Below are 19,231 nucleotides of genomic sequence, written 5' to 3' on the forward strand. Positions count from 1 at the left end.
AGATGAAGAGACCGAGTGTAATGTATCCAAGTTTGCTGAATGACAAAGCTAGGTGGGACAGTAAGCTGTGGGGAGAACACAGAGTCTGCAAAGGGATATAGATAGACTGAGTGAGTGGGCAGTAAGGTGGCAGATGGAGTATAATGTGGGGAAATGTGAGGTTATTCACTTTGGTAGGAAGAATAGAAAAACAGAATATTTTTTAAATGGTGAGAAACTTTCAAATGTTGGTGTTCAAAGAGATTTGGGTGTCCTCGTGCAAGAAACACAGGAAGCTAGCATGCAGGTACAGCAAGCAATAAGGAAGGCAAATGGCATGTTGGCCTTTATTGAAAGGGGGTTGGAATACAAGAGTAAGGAAGTCTTGCTACAATTGTACAGGGCCTTGGTGAGACCACACCTGGAGTACTGTGCACAATTCTGGTCCCCTTATCTAAGGAAGGACGTATTTGCCTTGGAGGCGGTGCAACAAAGGTTCACTAGATTGATTCCTGGGATGAGAGGGCTGTCCTATGATGAGAGGTTGTGTAGAATGGGCCGATACTCTCTGGAGTTTAGAAGAATGAGAGGTGATCTCATTGAAACATGCAAGATTCTGAAGGGGATTGACAGGGTAGATGCTGAGAGATTGTTTCCCCTGGCTGGAATGTCCAGAACAAGGGGGCATAGTCTCAGGATAAGGGGTCGGCCATTTAAGACCGAGATGAGGAGGAATTTCTTCACTCAGAGGGCTGTGAATCTTTGGAGTTCTCTGCCCCAGAGGGCTGTGAATGCTGAGTCTTTGAGTATATTCAAGGTTGAGGTAGATAGATTGTTGGACTCTCGGGGAATCAAGGGATATGGAGATTGGGCGGGAAAGTGGAGTTGAGGTCGATGATCAGCCTTGATCTTATTGAATGGCGGGTTTGTTTCACTGACTGACACAGGAGAACTGTTTGACCTTTGTATATAATAGCTTGACAACACCTTTAAGTCTTGTTCTGCTGTTGTGACTTCATAGGAATTCCAACTGTGTCCTGTTAACACTTATTGCTCTCCTCCTCACAGAACTTGAACAGTAATTTACTTCACAGTATCTACACCTTTGACCCCATTAAACAGTTTGCTAATGTAGACACCCACCTACTGTCACACTACTTTAAAGGTAAGATATGCTGTGTTTATAGAGAATAGTAACGAGTGAAGCTCAGACATTTCATATAATATCAAAGCAAAATACTGTAAAATCCAGCAGAATGATACCCAGACTTCAAGGGTTAAGTTACGAGGAGAGATTACACAAATTAGGGTTGTATTCCCTGGAATTTAGACGGTTAAAGGGTGATCTGATCAAAATTTTCAGGATATTAAGGGTAACAGATAGGGTAGATAGAGAGAAACTATTTCCGCTGGTTGGGGATTCTAGGACTAGGGGGCATAATCTAAAAATTAGAGCCAGCCCTTTCAAGAGTGAAATTAGGAAACACTTCTACACACAAAGGGTGGTAAAAGTTTGAAACTCTCTTCTGCAAATGGCAATTGATGCTAGATCAATTGTTAATTTTAAATCAGAGCTTTTTGTTAACCAAAGGTATTAAGGGATATGGGCCAAAGGTGGGTATATGGAGTTAGATCGCAGATCAGCCATGATCTCATTGAATGGCAGAACAGGCTCGAGGGGCTGAATGGCCTACTCCTGTTCCTATGTTCATATGTTCCTATGGATGCTGAAAATCTGAAATAAAAACAGAAAATGCTGGAAATACTCAGCAGGTCAGGCAGCATCTGTGGAGAGAGAAACAGAGTTAACGTTTCAGGTCGATGACCTTTCGTCAGAACTGGAAAAAGTTAGAGATGTTACCAGTTTTAAGCAAGTGCAGGGGCAGGAAAAGGCGGGAGGGGAGGAAAGAACAAAAGGGAAGGTCTGTGATAGGGTGGAAGGCAGGAGAGATTAAATGGCAAAAGGTATGAGTACAAAGCAAAAGGAGATGGTAATGGGACAAGTAAAGAAACAAAAGATGGGTCTAGAGGAGGTGTAACTGGGAATGGCAGAATCATCAACAGCTGCCATGTGAAAAAATAGGGGCCGAGGTTATTGTCTGAAATTGTTGAACTCGATGTTGAGTCCAGAAAGCTGTAAAGTGTCTAATCGAAAGATGAGGTGCTGTTCCTCGAGATTACGTTGAACTTCGTTGGAACAGTGCAAGAGGCCAAGGACGGAGAGGTCAGAGGAAGTGGAGCGGAGAATTAAAGTGACAGGCGACTAGAAGCTCAGGGTCACGCTTACGGACTGAATGGAGGTGTTCCGCAAAGCGGTCACCCAATCTGCGTTTGGTCTCCCCAGTGTAGAGGAGACGGCATCGTGAGCAGTGAATACTGTATACTAGATTGAAAGAAGTGCAAGTAAATCGCTGTTCCACCTGGAAGGGGTGTTTGGGGACCTGGACGGTGAGAAGGGAGGAGGTAAAAGGACAGGTGTTGCATCTCCTGCGCTTGCACGGGAAGGTGCCGCGGGAAGGAGAGCGAGTGTTGGTGATTGAGGAGTGGACCAGGGTGTCGCAGAGGGAGCGGTCCCTTCGGAATGCTGAAAGGGGAGGGAAAGACATGTTTGGTGGTGGGATCACACTGGAGGTGGCGGAAATGGCGGAGGATAATCTGTTGAATGTGGAGGCTGGTGAGGTGAAAATTGAGGACAAGGGGAATCCTATCATTGTTTTGGGAGGGAGGGGAAGTGATGAGAGCAGAAGTGCAGGAAATGGAACAGACATTTCATGAGCAGCACCCGCACCATGAAATTGAATTACTGCCTTGGGCTCAGTGCCATAAATTTATCCGGACCACTTCAGCAAGGCTCTGCTCCCAGTGGAGAGCCCCGCTAGATGGAGCATGGGTTGGAGATAGGCCTGTGCCTCTACAGCCCCGAAATTGCATTCTCGTCCTGCGCGGCTCCATTACAGGGGTGCAGCCTCACTGAACTTTACCCTACTATTCTTAGTAATTTGCTTACATACGGCAGCCATTGCACTTTAGAGCTTAATTCACCATGCAAAGCACTCTGATCTGTTTTGACAATGTAATGAGGCAGTATACCCACTGTAAATGCAAGTATTTCCTTTAATAGTCCATAGCCATGGATGCTGAGCATGGCAGCTCAGTGACTTTGACTGACGGGTGATAAAGATTATCGTGGTGGAGGAGCTGAAAGACAATATCATTATTTTCAAAGAACAATTATTCTGCACCCTATTTAATTATAAACTGTTACATCCTCAGGCCTGCTCTTTTCTGCACCAAACTCCACTGGCTTCCAAACCATTGATGTGCCAGACGTACCAGAATTGATTGTGCAATTAATCCTACCGTTTGAGATTAGTTCCACTCGGTCAAGAACATTCAGCTAGACATATCGCTCATTCATAGTCAGTGGGCAGATAGTTCCAGTAGCTTATTGCTTCCTTTTTCGAATGTTTTGCCAGTATCTCTCCCAGTGCTGAGTTTTTCAGTGTAAAAACCACTGAGAATCTTTCCACTCTCAAGATTGAAATTCGGAGCGAGACAAAACTCTTGCCTCTTACTCAGTCAGCTGAGAACCATCTCATACTTGTGAACTAAGGTAAAGATTCAATGTGAGTGCGCAGCAAGCTTCACACTGCACTGGATCTCTGTTCATTAAGTAGGCATCTTTACTTTGGCACGTAAACACTGAGTTAAAAGACCCTGGCCTAGAAATTGAGTGGGGTTAGCGCCCAATTAGAGGCGCTAGAGGGCCTTGCACCGGAATTATAGCCGCTTCGGAAATTGATTTGGGCCCTACCATCGGCGTTAGCCGGTAGCGCTGCGCCGGCACCGATGACGTCATCGGTGTGCGCAGCGTCCCGGTTGCCGTGGTAACGCGGCCGGACGCTGAAATTCAGTTGCGGCCGCCTCGCCCGTGGCAGCCGCAACCAACGATTTTTCAAAAGTTTCTTGCTGGACTTAGCGCCGGCGCATTAAGGTGGCGCGGCGGCCGGCCGCTTTCCCGGCGGCCGCCTGCCCGCACCTCCCTCCCCGGACTCCTCCACCCCCCCCCCCCGCGGCACAGATGTGTGTGGGCCTCGAGCCCGGCACTTCTCCGAGGTGCCGGGCTCATTTTTCGTGCGATTCCACCGGCCAGCGGTCGGCTGCAGGCAGCTCCTCCTTAACAGAAGGAGGAGGCCTGCAGTATCCCAGCCTGCCGCACCGCATCAGGTGCCGCAGCGGGGGATTAGCGCCGCAATCCTGCATTCAGCGCCCATTGCGAGGCACTGACACCCTCCATTAGCGCCCGCAGCCGTCTGGGCGCGGCGCAGCTGAATTTTTGGCGGGCGCAGCGGCAATTAACGCTGGCGCTAAATTTCGGGCGCTACAGCCCTGGCGGAGGCAAACTCAATTTCTAGGCCCCTGTTTCAGAGAGTGACCTAGGTGTGCCATCCCCCTGCTTTTGCACAACTTAACATAAGAACATAAGATATAGGAGCAGGAGTCGGCCATTCGGCCCTTTGAGCCGTTCAATAAGATCATGGCTGATCTTCTACCTCAACTCCACCTTCCCGCACGATCCCCATATCCCTTGATTCCCTTAGTATCCCAAAATCTATCGATCTCTGTCTTGCATATACTCAACAACTGAGCATTTGCAGCCCTCTGGGGTGGAGAATTCAAAAGATTCACAAAACTTTGAGTGAAGAAATTTCTCCTCATCTCAGTCCTAAATGGCCGACCCCTCACACTGAGACTGTGACCTCTAGTTCTAGACTCCCCAGCCAGGGGAAACATCCTCCCAGAATCTATCCTGTCAAGCCCTATAAGAATTTGAGATGTTTCAATGAGATCACCTTTCATTCTTCTAAGCTCTAGGGAATATAGTCCTAGTCCAATTAATCTCTCCTCATAGGACAATCCCCCCCTCATGCCAGGAATCAGTCTAGAGAACCTTTGTTGCACTCCCTCTAAGGGAAGCATATCTTTCCTTCGGTAAGGAGACCAAAACTGTACATAATATTCCAGGTGTTGTCTCACCAAGGCTCCATATAATTGTAGTAAGACTTCTTTACTCTTATACTCCAATCTCTTTGTAATAAAGGCTAACATACCATTTGCTTTCCTAATTGTTTGCTGTACCTGCACGTTAACTTTCAGTGATTTGTGTACAAGGACACCCAGGTCCCTCTGAATGCCAACATTTCCCACTCTCTCACTATTTAAAAAGTATTCTGCTTTTCTATTTTTCCTACCAAAGTAGATAACTTTACACTTCTCCACATTATATTCCATCTGCCACATTCTTGCCCACTTATTTAACCTGTCTATATCCCTTTGCAGCCTCTTTGCGTCCTCCTCACAGCTTACTTTCCCACCTAACTTTGTATGGTTAGCAAGCTTGGATACATTATACTTGGTCCCCTCATCTAAGTCATTAATATAGATTGTAAATAGCTGAGGCCCAAAAACTGATCCTTGCGGTACCCCACTAGTTACAGCCTGCCAACCCGAAAATGACCCATTCTTACTCTCTGTTTTCTGTCCATTAACCAATCCTCAATCTATTCTAATATATTACCCCCAATCCCATGAGCCCTAATTTTGAGTAATAACTTCTTGTGTGGCACCTTATCGAATACTTTTTGAAAATCCAAATACACCACACCCACTGGTTCCCCCTTATCTACCCTGCTAGTTACAACCTCTAACAGATTTGTCAAACATGATTTCCCTTTCATAAATCCGTGTTAACTCTGCCCAATCATATTATGATTTTCTAAGTGCCCTGTTACCACGTTCCTAATAGACTTTAGCCTTTCCCCGACTACTGATGTCAGGCTGACTGGCCTATAGTTCCCTGTTTTCTCTCTCTCTCCTTTCTTGAATAGCGGTGTTATGTTTGCTACCTTCCAATCCATGGGGACCATTCTGGAATCTAGCAAATTCTGGAAGATCAAAACCAATGCATCCACTATCTCTGTAGCCACCTCTTTTAAAACCCTAGTATGTAGGCCATCAGGTCCAGGGGATTTGTCAACTTTTAGTCCCATTAATTTCTCCAGTACTATTTCTTTACTAATACTAATTTCTTCAAGTTCCTCATTCTTACTAGACCTTTGGTTCCCCACAATTTCCAGATTTTTTTTTGTGTCTTCTACAGTGAAGACAGATACAAAGTATTCATTTAATGTCTCTGCCATTTCCTTATTCCCCATTATAATTTATCTTGTCTCTGCCTCTAAGGGACCTATGTTTATGTTCGCAAATCTCTTCCTTTTTACAATCTGTTTTTATGTCTCTTGCTAGTTTACTCTCATATTCTCTTTTCCTTTTCTTTATCAATTTCTTGGTCATCCTTTGCTGAATTTGAAAATCCTCCCAATCCTCAGGCTTACTACTCTTTCTGGCAACATTATAAGCCTCTTCCTTTGATCTAATACTATCTTTAACTTCTCTTGCTATCCACGGTTGCACCACTTTTCCTGTGGGGATTTTATTCTTTAAGGGCATGTATATTCACTGCGAATTATGAATTAATTCTTTAAATGTTTGCCATCATGTCTTTTAATCTAGTTTCCCAATCTACCTTAGCCAACTCGCCCCTCACACCAACGTAGTTTGCTTTGTTCAGATTTAAGACCCTAGTTTCAGGACCCTAGCTGTTCTCCTAGGGTCTGGGTTCTGTAGTACAGTGGGATCCATGGTACAGTTCTGAGACCCAAGGTGCAAACTTGCGGGAACAGCTCCCTGTGTTTAGTTCACAGAAACCGGCTGTTTTAACTCAATGGCACGTGCATATGCTCACATTTACATGGGTCTGTGATATCACTAACTCTCCGAATAGGAGGTTGTTTACGCCATGGGGTATAGCTGACAGAGGGAGGTCTGCCTGTGGTGATGTCCAAGTGCCTATTCAGAACTCAGGAGCTCTTGGCAATTGGGGAAGAGGCTGGAATTCTCGGTGTTGCAGCCTGTGGAGGTGCAGCTGGTAACTGGACACCCCTTGGTGGGCGTTACCACCAGAGTTTCAGTAACACGATGCAAAAGAGACACCCTGATGTAAGAAAATTACTAGGCACTTGGTCTAAGCGTTAAACAAGGTTTTAATCAACTGTTTTACAACATGGAGGTCTAGTTGTGTCCTTCACTAGTTCTGTTAAGAATGTCCTGCGCAAGCTGGGCCCATGCCCGAGTATTTATACTCTCCCTGGACAGCGCCACCCGCAGGCCGCTCAGTTGATTCATGTCACACCATTTTGTGATTTTACTGCAGCAGCTCTTCACAAAATAAACATAGATCCGTAAAGGTATCAGGCAGACAGACAGCACCTCGGGATCCAAGTCCGAGCATTCCAGATGTATGTAATATCGTGTTTGAAAGCCACTTTTATTAAATCTATCAACTGTGGAGAGTTTGTAATTGGTCAAAATACCAGAGCCTTAATGAAGTATCCAGCTATCTTTGTGTGCAATAGGCCTAAGGGGCACTATATCACTAGAAACCCAGCAATACAATTGGCAAAGCATTGACGTCATCAATGATTGCATCTGGTGGTACAAATGAATTGTTTTTATCCTAGTTTGTTCTTTTCCAGTTTTCTGCCCTCCTCGCCTGAAGGCAATGACTCCCCCCACTGAGTTAACATTCCCCAGGCAGCAGACTGTACCTCATCCAAGTGGCCATTGTCATCATTTATATCTGATCTTTAGCAATGAGTGTCTGCAGGCTAACACAGCCCAGACAGGCATGTCTAACCTGAGTAACATAAGTGGTGAGTTGTCAGCCAGCCTGTGGTAAGTACAGGCTTTGCCCCAATCCCATTAGGAATAAACCATTTCTCTCTGTCAGCGAAGAACAATGCCACTGATTCTCTGCAATTCACTTTTGTGACCAGTCACGTACAATTGTTCCAAAGTGCAACAGCGGCCTCTGCTGGTGGAACAGAAGTACTAAAACCAACGCAGATTCCCAGTTTGGCGGCGCACCATCAACAAATGTGTGCTATGTGGTTAAAATGCTTATGTCCATGGCCAGTCTAGTATCACAGTAGGTTGGCTTTTCTTATGTGCTACACTAGGCTGTGCTAGGCCACAATTGTGTCTCTAATTCTCCAAGTGGTGAGACTCTGATCTTGGCCTTGCTGTGGATGGGAAAGGTCGAGCAGAGGAGAGGCTGTTCCCAAAACAGAGGGAGGGAACATCAGCAAGTGAGCACTCCCAAGCAGCCCTTAGTACTTTCCGATGGCACTGGCTGCCTATTTCCCTCTCCAGTGGTGTGCAGCACAACTTACATTTATGTAGTGGGGGTAATGTTAACCTCCCAGGATGGGCGGGACAGTGTCGAGGAGGAACGGGGGTTAAATCGTTAAAAGTGGTAAACACGATCCTAACCCACTGCAAACATGCTACTTCCGGTTTAACCGGGGCGCGTTTGGTATCAGATGAGTAACCCACTCCGGGTCGCCAATTTTAATATTTAACTGAGGCTGAGTGTCTCAGATTTTAGCATCAACTTGAATTTAAAGGCTGCGGGCCGGATTTCCCGGGGCTCAGGAAACCCGGCAGCTAAAGGGAGGCGGGAGCTGCCGGCTGCAGCAGGTAAGTGCTTTTCCAGCACTGATTGTGGACCAGGAGGAGCAAGAGTGCTTCCCCCCGACCCCTCAAGCTAACCTGCCGCGATCTGCCGAACTTCCTCCCCACGATCTCTCCCCCTCTCCACGATCTCTCTACCCCACCAAACCGCCCCCACCCCACCTCCGTATTTCTTAGACTGCTCCTCCCCACTCTTATGTTCATTAATAACTAGACATTCTTATTATGAACACTGCTAGCTTTTGCTAGTTACTTTATTGAGCACATGTGGACTGGTACAGTATCTGTAGAGGCTTCCATCTTGGCTGCTGCCTTCTGGGTAGCCTAGTGCCTCATGGGTAATGTAGTCTTAATATATATACAGCTGGGTAGTGTTGTGTCCGTGTGCTAATGGAGACACGGAATGCAGGAGTTGGTTTAACAGGTGTTTACTGAACAAAGTCTGGAGGTGAACTAAAAGATACAAGACACTATACAGGCTTATATAGCCCGAGTGGCCACTACCGGCATTACAGTACACAGGGGCTCTTAAAGGCACATACACCACAATTCCTCCCCTTTTAGACAACCAGTACATAATATTTTAAGTAATTGTTATTAACATGTGTACAAGAACAATAATCTACACATTTGCTGCAGTTAATCAATTATAAGTCAGTCTCTCTGGAGGCTTCCTGACTCGGTCTGGATAACGCCTCGGTGGTGTAGTAGTTTTCGGTGGTGTAGTAGGTTCTTTTGGCAAGGTCGATTCGGCTTGAATGCCAGTGTCGGGTTCATCTGGTTCCAGTATTACCGGATCGGAGGTAGATACTATGGGTATCTCTGCTTCATCATTAGGCGTATAGAGTGGTGGTGTAGGTTGTCCCTTTTCGGATGACTCTATGATCTGGTCAGCATGGCGCCTTATTATGCTTTCTCCAATGTCCACGGTATACATCAGCGGTCCTAGTCGTGTGCAAATAGTTCCAGGCTGCCATTTCTCGGTACGGTAGTCCCGGGCCAAAACTTGTTGACCTATCTGGAAGGTTCTAGTTGGCCTTTCATTCATGCCTTGAAATTGCCGGTTCTCTACGTCCCTTCTGATGTTTGGCTTGATCAAATCCAGCCAGCATCTTAGTCTTCTATTGAAAAACATCATGGTGGGAGTTTGGTTTGTAACCACATGTGTTGCATTCCTGTATGCAAACAAGAAGTTATCTACCTTATGCTGTAGATTTATGTCTTCATTACCCATGGCCTTCATGGCCTTCTTGAAGGTCTGGACAAACCTTTCAGCCAATCCATTGGTGGCGGGATGGTATGGGGCGGACGTGTAGTGCTTAACCCCATTGTTTTTTAAGAACTTCCTGAATTCTTCGGACACAAATTGTGGTCCATTATCAGAACAGATCTGTTCAGGCAGCCCATTCCTGGCAAATATGGTCCTTAATACTGTGATGGTTTTTTCTGTGGTGGTGGAGGACATCTTTATTACCTCCGGCCACTTGGAGTGTGCATCAACCGCGATTAAGAACATTGAGTCCATAAATGGACCAGCAAAGTCGATGTGTACCCTTTGCCATGGAGATGAGGGCCACTCCCATGGATGTAGAGGGGCTTGTGGTGGAGTGTTTTGGACCTTCTGGCATCCTAGACAGCCCTTGGTCATTTCTTCGATGTCTCCATCGATACCTGGCCACCACACAAACGCTCCTGCTAGGTTCTTCATTTTCACTCCACCCAGATGCCCCTCGTGAAGCTTCTTTAGCACTTTATCCTGGAGTTTGGGTGGAATCACCACTCTGGATCCACACATCAAGGTTCCTCGGCACACTGACAGCTGTTCTCTTCTTTGCGAGAATGCTGGCAACAGTGGTTCGCCATGTGCTGGCCATCCCTTCACCGTTAAATCGTAGACTCGTGAGAGAGTCGGGTCATTTCTCGTTTCCTTTTCAATGGTAGAATTTGTTACTGGTAGACGTTCCACTATGGTTGAGTGGAACATTTCCACTGGGCCCACTGTAGGTGCCTCTTCTACCGTTGGCAACGGTAGACGCGATAAACCGTCAGCATTTCCATGCTGTTTTGATCCTTTGTATTCTATGTCATATTGGTGTGCCCCTAGGAAAAGGGACCACCTCTGTAGCCTTTGCGCTGTCATAATGGGAACGCCTTTTTTAGGGTTGAATATGGAGACGAGGGGTTGATGGTCAGTCAACAAGGTAAATTTTTGTCCGTGTAGGTAATGGTTGAATTTCTTCACTCCCCATACCAGGCTGAGTGCTTCCCTGTCGATCTGGGCATAGTTACGCTCAGCTGAGTTCAATGAGCGTGACGCAAAAGCTATCGGCCGCTCCGAGCCATCAGGGAATCTATGCGATTATACCGCTCCTACGCCGTAAGGGGATGCATCGCACGCCAGTCTGATTGGCAGTGATGGGTTGTAATGAGCCAAAACTTCCTTGGACGTGATCAAGCCTTTACATTTATGGAAGGCAATTTACAGTCTTCGCTCCATTTCCAAATTACTCCCGTTTGTAGCAGTTCGTTAAGAGGGTGCAGAACAGTTGACAAGTTGGGTAAAAATTTATGATAGTAATTTATCAATCCCAGGAATGACCTTAATTGTGAGACATTCAGGTGCTGGGGCTTTTATGACCGCTTCAATTTTTTCAGGTGACTTATGCAACCCTTCTTCGTTAATTATGTGGCCACAATATGATATTTGTTTCTGGAAAAATTCGCACTTGGGGCGATTTGCTCGTAGGCCCCGTTCTCTCAGCCTAGTGAGCACCTGCTCCAAAATGGCAAGGTGCTCGTTGTCGTTTTCTCCTGTTACAAGGATGTCGTCTAGGTAGCATTGAGTCCCCGGAATCCCTTGCAGGACTTGCTCCATAGCTCTTTGCCAGATAGCTGGAGCTGATGCTACTCCGAAAACCAGTCGATTGTACTGGTACAGGCCTTTGTGTGTGTTTATCGTGAGATACTTTTTAGAGGCCTCCTCAACCTCCATCTGTAGATATGCCTGTGCCAAGTCAATTTTGGTGAAACGTTTCCCTCTGGATAGTGAGGCGAAAATATCTTCTATCCTCGGAAGAGGATACTGTACCGTGTGAAGGACCGGGTTTACAGTCACCTTGAAGTCCCCACAGATGCGAATTTTTCTCTGTTCTTCAGGTTTATCATTATTCAACGTTTTCTTCATGACCGGGACGATGGGTGTTGCCCACTCGCTCCAATCTATCTTGGATAACACGCCTGCCTTTTCCAAATTCTCCAGCTCTGCCTCGACTGCTGGACGAATTGCGTATGGCACCGGCCTTGCCTTAAAAAACTTGGGAATTGCCGCATCTTCCACTTTTTTTGAGGCGGTGATGCCTTTCAAGGTCCCTAGTTCCTGTTGAAACACTTCTTTGGCATTGGCCAAGATGTCTTTTAATCGTTCAGGTTTGACGTCATCATCATTTTTTTTTTCACTGGTCACCGTCAGTGCCTGAATGGAGTGCCAGTCTAAACGTATCTTCCTGATCCATTCACGTCCCAACAGCGGTGGACCACCATCTTGCAGAACATATAAATACAACTTCTGTATTTCCTTGCCGTTGTATACAACAGGCACCCTTATTTTCCCTCTGGGGTATACTTTCTGCCCCGTATATGTCTTCAAGATAATGGATGTGTCTTTCAAAGGTATATGCGGAAATAGCCGCTCGTAATCCCGTCGACTTATGACGGTCAGAGCTGATCCTGTATCTAGCTCCATTTTAACTGGGGACCCCGCTATCGTGAGGGTAACCCAAATGGTCTGGTAATCTTCTTTGGCAATTACATTATGTAATTTGAGAGAGCTTAGTCTCTTGTTTCCGGAGTTGCTATCGCTCTTCTGGTCTTCGGAGCTACTGTCCGTCATCATTTGTACCTTTCTGTACTTTTCCTTATTGATTTTTTTTCTGTCAGTGGATTTTTTGTTCCAGATCGGCATACACGTGTAATGTGTCCCATCTTTCCACATTGCCTGCATGCTTTGTCCTTGAACCAGCAGTCCCTCTGGTAATGGGTGGATCTGCCGCAGCGATAACATCTCTCGAAACCCCGTGTCATTTCATGGGTGCCGAAGTCCTGTGGCTTTTGCTGTATCTCTGCAGCTCCTCTTGCTGCTGCTTTGTATGATACAGCCACACTGAAAGCCTTGTCCAGTGTCAAATCTTTCTCAGAAAGTAGCCTTTTTTGTGTTCCTTCACTTAGGAGACCTCAGATGAATTTGTCTCGTAGAGAATCTGCCAGTCCTGTCCCGAATTGGCAGTGTAGGGTATCAACAATCTCCTTAAAATTCTTGTCCATCGGTTTGGCTGGAGTGATTAAGCTTCGTAACAGCCTGTATGTCCTTGCGCCCATTAGATTTAGAAGTACCGATGCCTTTTTATCATCCTCTATTTCATTCGCTGTGCAATATACCTCCACTCTTTCCACATATGTGGTCCAATCCTCTACATCACTATCGAAAGCAGTAATATTGCCAGTCTTAGGCATCCTGAAAAAAAAAGGCGCCTCCCGCGCTTTCCTTTCTTCCCTGCCGAGAGAAAAAAATGGCGCCTCCCGCGCTTTCCCGCTGCTGCCGCTGCTGACAACGCTGTTCTCCGCGGTTTTTATTTATACAGATATTTTTAATAGTCGGAGACTCGTTCCCGCCGGACTCTCTGGGACTCCTCCCTCCCTCTGCTTGGTCCGAACGCCGACCTGCTTTGCAGCGCCGGCCGTCTCCCGAGTGCTCCACCCTCCGTCTCTGTTTGCCTCCGCCTTCGCTACTCGGCCCCGCTGCAGAGCCAGCCGATCGAGCCCCAGCCCGCCGCCCAGGAAGGATTATTGCAGTACCTGCCACCAGCCCGGCTAGCTGGTGAAACCACAGTTTTCTTTCTTTTTTTTTTCTTCGACCTTCGTCTGAGGAATCGATCTCCTTGAGGTGCTGTCGAATTGCAGGTAAGTCCGTTTCCAATTCGTCACCACTGTTGTTTCCGTGTGTTAATGGAGACACGGAATGCAGGAGTTGGTTTAACAGGTGTTTACTGAACAAAGTCTGGAGGTGAACTAAAAGATACAAGACACTATACAGGCTTATATAGCCCGAGTGGCCACTACCGGCATTATAGTACACAGGGGCTCTTAAAGGCACATACACCACAGGTAGTGTAGTCTTATACATACAGCTTTACAGCTCTATACAGCTCTATGGCTCCACCTAGTGTCCACTATAGAATGACATGTTATTGATCATTACATCCCCCTTTCTTTGAGGTTTAACAAAATCAATATCAATCAACTTTCAAGAAAACAATAAAGATAATATCAGTAACACTTTTTCAAAGCTTTACATTGTACTCTAAGATTAAGTCTATCAGGCTCTTTTACTTCACGTGTGGATCTTCTCAACACGGGTAAGTCTGATGTGTCTTCATGAGATTGTTCTGGCGGTGAATGACACGATGCAGTTGCGGCATTGCCATCAATCTGGTCTTGAATAGTCGCTTGTGTTTTTAGGAGGGAACGGCGGTTCCTCCTGAGAATCTGTCCTTCCTCCGTTCTAACAGTGTATGACCTTGGTCCTACTTCCTCAAGAACTGTAGCTTTCCTGTTCCATGCATCTGGATCCTCAATCCTGACAACATCATCCCTTGTCAATGGTTTTAGAGTTTTGGATGACTTGTCATAGTATGATTTCTGTTTCAGCTTTAACAGTTGAAGTCTCTAACTCAGTTCCTCACTTTGCTGTTCTTTTGCACAGCAGGGTAGCGTGGTGCGCAACTTGCGACCCATTAGTAGTTCAGCAGGTGAAGAACCACAGTCTAAAGGTGAGGCTCGGTAGCTCAGCAGGGCGAGATAAGGATCAGACTTGCTTTCTGTCACTTTCTTCAGTAGCTGCTTGAGAACTTGAACACCTTTCTCTGCCTTACCATTTGACTGAGCATACAAAGGACTGGATGTGATGTGCTGAAAGTCATAATGTGCTGCAAACTGTTGCCACTCCTTACAGTTGAAGCACGGACCATTGTCGCTAACGGCAACCCTGGGAATTCCATGTCTGGCGAAGATGGATTTCACATGCATTATGACACTGCTTGCTGTGGTGCTTGAGAGCAGCGCCATCTCAGGATAGTTAGAATAGTAGTCAATCACTATTAGATAGTCTTTACCATTTAAATGAAAACGGTCCATACCAACCTTTTGCCATGCTGCTGTTGGTATGTCAGCTACTATCATTGGTTCTTTTGTTTGTTTGTTTTGGTGTTTCTGACATGTCTCACATATGCCTATCATGTTCTCAATGTCCTTATTTATGCCAGGCCAATAAACCGTGTCTCTTGCTCTCCTTTTGCATTTTTCAATTCCGAGGTGTCCCTCATGAATCCTTTTGAGCATGTCTTGACGTAGAGCCTGTGGAATGACTATTCTGTTCTGTTTTAGTAATAGTCCACTTGCGACACTCAATTCTGACCTTATGTGAAAATATTTTGGACAGGAACCTTTTGGCCAACCATGATGAATGTTCTCTATTACTGTTTGTAATACTGTATCTTTTACTGTTTCTTCTGCTATTTGCTTTGATTTTGTGTCTGACACGGGCAGCGCAGCAGTGACCATACTCACATGAACATCCACGTCTTCTTCAGTAGAGCTCACATGACTCATTGTGGGTGCTCGGGATAGTGCATCTGCTAACACTATGTATTTGCCTGGTGTGTAGATCAGTTCAAAGTCATATCTTTGCCGCTTCATCATGAGTCGTTGAATCCTTGGAGACATCTCATTCAGGTTTTTTTTAATGATGGCAACCAGAGGGCTGTGGTCTGTCTCAACTGTGAAGGTGGGAAGTTCATATATGTAGCCATGAAACTTTTCTAGTCCAACTACCAAGCCTAGACATTCCTTTTCAATCTGGGCGTATCGACACTCAGTATCAGTCATAGACCTGGAGGCATAGGCAACAGGCTTCCAATCTTCACCCTCTGCTTGTAGCAAGACCGCACCTAGGCCATCTTTTGATGCATCCGTTGACACTTTGATTCTTTTTGTTGGGTCAAAGAAGGTGAGTACAGGTGTGGTTGTCAGCACTGTTTTGAGGTTTATCCACTCTTGTTCATGTCTTTCTGTCCATGCGAACTCATTTGTTTTATGTAGCAGGTCTCGCAGACAGGCTGTCTTGGCTGACAAGTTAAGAATGAACTTTCCAATGAAGTTTATCATCCCCATGATGCGTAGCACTCCTTTTTTGTCAGTGGGTCGGGGCATTTTGAGTATGGCGTTTACTTTTTCCATATCTGGCTCTATTCCTTTACCAGATAGATTATCTCCTAGGAAAGTGACTTCCTGGACGCCAAACTGACACTTGGCTTTGTTGAGCTTCAGTCCATTCCGGCGTATGCTCTGTAGCACTTTAGTCAGTCTCTCATTGTGTTCTTTCAGTGTGGAGCCCCAGATGATGATGTCATCAACATAGACCCGAACTCCTTCCAGACTTTCAATTATGTGTTCCATCGCTCTATGAAAGATTTCAGATGCAGATATTATCCCGAAAGGCATTCTGAGGAAACAATACCTGCCAAATGGTGTGTTGAAGGTACAGTATTTGGTGCTCTCTTCATCCAGTTTTAGTTGCCAAAATCCTTGTGAGGCATCGCGCTTTGTAAAGTATCTGGCACCTGACATTTCACTGGTGATTTCTTCTCGCTTGGGAATCTGGTAGTGTTCACGTTTTATGTTTGCATTTAAGTCCTTTGGATCCATGCATATTCTTAGATCATTGTTCTTTTTCTTTACACATACCATGGAGTTAACCCAGTCTGTTGGCTCTTCGACTTTCCTGATGACTCCTAGTGTGGTCATTCTGTCCAGTTCATTCTTGAGCCGGTCACGCAGGGGTGCTGGAACTCTTCGTGGAGCATGTACCACTGGCTGAGCATCCTGCTTTAGCTGGATTTTGTAAGTGAATGGTAGAACTCCAAATCCTTTGAACACATCCTGGAAATTATTCACTGCAAAATCCACCGAGTCATCTGGTCTGCTTATGGCACAGTTTATACAGTAGACTCTTTTGACCAGTTCTAAGTCCTCACAAGCTTTGTCACCTAGTAGTGAATCAAGCCTTTCAGCCACAACAGAAAACATGAGATAATGCACTTTGTCTTTGACTGTCACTTTAAGTCTGCATACACCTAAGCTATCTATTTTCTGTCCATTATAGTCCTTCAGTAGTACTGACTTTTTCTGTATTTTGGGCTTTTCTTTCATATTGTTAATGTCACTCATACTGATTAAGTTTGCTTTTGCCCCAGTGTCTAGTTTCAAGGTAACTAATGCTCCATTTACCTGCAGTGGGATCATCCATTTGTCCTCTTTTACTGCATTAACTTTATGTTCAGCATTGTCCATTTCTGAGGGCTGCACATTTTCTGTATCTTTTTTGATATCGTCACATGACACCATTCCTACAAAAAATGTCTCACTTAAATCAGTGTCCTCAATTACATTAACTCGTTGCCCTTTCTTAGTTTTTACTTTTGAAAAGCATTGTTTGGCAAAGTGATTCTTTCCATTACACTTTGTGCACATTTTTCCAAACGCTGGGCATTGTCTTAACTGGTGTTTGTAACCACAGCGTTTACAATTAAAAATTTCATCCTCCGATTGCTTTTCATTTCTGTTCTGCCCATGTTTCTTCCCCTTATAGGACACAGCACCGACAGCAGCATTATCACTCGTTACAATCGCATCATTATTGATTTCACTGAAAGTCTTCGTGTGCTTTCGAGCTAGCTCGCTGGCTTGGCATATTTTCACCGCATTTTCCAAATTTAGTTTGGTTTCTCTCAACAGACGTTCCCTGACTTTTTTATCATGAATACCAAACACAATCTGGTCACGAATCATGGATGATTTCAGCTCAGAGAAATTACATGTCTGTGCTTTCAGTTTCAGATCAGTTATAAAGCTATCAAAAGTCTCATTTTGTTGCTGTGTCCGAGAACGGAAGATGTATCTTTCATACGTCTCATTATTTTTAGGAGAGCAATGTGCATCAATTTTTTTTAGCACATCTTCTAATTTTTCTCTGTTCTCCGCTGGATTAAATACAAATGTATTAAATACCTCTATCGCCTGTGGGCCTGCAACCGTAAGCAGCAACGCTATCTTCCTTGCGTCTGGCTTCGTACCGAATCCGATGGCTGCAATGTAGAGTTCGAATTGTTGTTTAAAAGTCTGCCAGTTGTAGTCGATGTTTCCTGTGAGTTTCAAACGCTCTAGTGGCTTCAAATTCTCCATGTTGCTTTTCACAATTTTCAGCAGATCTTCACCACCCTGGTACCATCTTATGTTCATTAATAAATAGACATTCTTATTATGAACACAGCTAGCTTTTGCTAGTTACTTTATTGAGCACATGTGGACTGGTACAGTATCTGTAGAGGCTTCCATCTTGACTGCTGCCTTCTGGGTAGCCTAGTGCCTCATGGGTAATGTAGTCTTAATGTATATACAGCTGGGTAGTGTAGTCTTATACATACAGCTTTACAGCTCTACACAGCTCTGCGGCTCCACCTAGTGTCCACTATAGAATGACATGTTATTGATCATTACACCCACGATCTCCCGGAGCCCACTGCCCCCCTCCCCCAAAACAGCAATCTCTCCAATTCCCCGTGATCCCCCCCCCACCTTCCCCCGTGCGATCTTTCCCATACACCCCACCCCCCCCACAATATCTCAGGCCACCCCTCCCCATGATCTCCCGGACCACCCCCCAGCGATCCCTACACCTCCCCACGATCTCTCCCTCCCTCTCCACTGCACTCCGAGACCCCACCCCCTCCACAACCTCAGATCTTCTCGTTTGTCGGGTGCTGTCCCCAGCGGTCCCCAGGTGCTGCCTTATTGTGCAGGAATTTCCACCTGGCAGCCAGCCAACTTTTAATCTGTCTGGCTGTCAGGTGGGAAACCTCTAATGAGGTCCTGCCATTAAATTCGGCATTTCCAGGTTTCCCGGCCACTGACAGGTGCCCCGCCCCCTCCCCACCTACCTGTAAATACCGGAGCCAGTGTCTTTAAAATAGAACAATGTCCCTAGATGCTTTACATTTGTGGGTCAGTCCTGAGCAGGAATAGGAATGAGAATCAAGAAAAGTGGCCAAAGTTGTGGTTAAAGAGCTAGGTTATAAGGATGCTCCTGATGGTGGGGAGAGATGGAGCAAGATGGAAGGACTTAGGGTGAGAGTTCCAGAGTTTGGGGGCAAGGTGTCTGAAGAATCTTCCAATAATGCTACAGTAAAGAGAGAGGGAAATAGAAATCCAAGGGCGGGGCAACAACAACTGAAGGGGAGAATCAAAATAAACACATAAACTTCCAAACTTATCAGATAACTTGATCAAAGAAAGTTATATAGCTATTAAAACAACAACTGGCATTTATATGGCGCTTTCAACAAAGTAAAATGTCCCATGGCCCTTCACTGGAGTATTATCAAACAAAATTTGAACCTGAGCCAGATAAGGAGATATTAGGACAGGGCTTGGTCAAAGTGGTAGGTTTAAAGAAGCATCTCAAAGGTGGAGAGAGAGAGAGGCGGAGAGGTTTAGGGAGAGAATTCCAGAGTTTAGGGCCTAGGCAGCTGAAGGCACGGCCGCCAATGGT

General features: G+C 45.6%; 1 protein-coding gene across 1 annotated transcript in view; it reads left to right on the forward strand.

Annotated features, from left to right (window-relative positions):
- The window catches only part of LOC147102483 (EF-hand calcium-binding domain-containing protein 5-like), a 197,148-nt gene that overhangs the window by 157,917 nt on the left and 20,000 nt on the right, over positions 1–19,231 (forward strand). Inside the window, exon 19 of the mRNA XM_085965119.1 lies at positions 1,048–1,144. Within this exon, the coding sequence (XP_085821245.1) occupies positions 1,048–1,144 (97 nt within the window). The remainder of the gene's footprint in view (positions 1–1,047; positions 1,145–19,231) is intronic.

Source organism: Somniosus microcephalus, chromosome 22 (assembly GCF_052327205.1).
Source record: "Somniosus microcephalus isolate GS21.2 chromosome 22, FLI_Smic_1.0, whole genome shotgun sequence".
Lineage (NCBI taxonomy): Eukaryota > Metazoa > Chordata > Chondrichthyes > Squaliformes > Somniosidae > Somniosus > Somniosus microcephalus.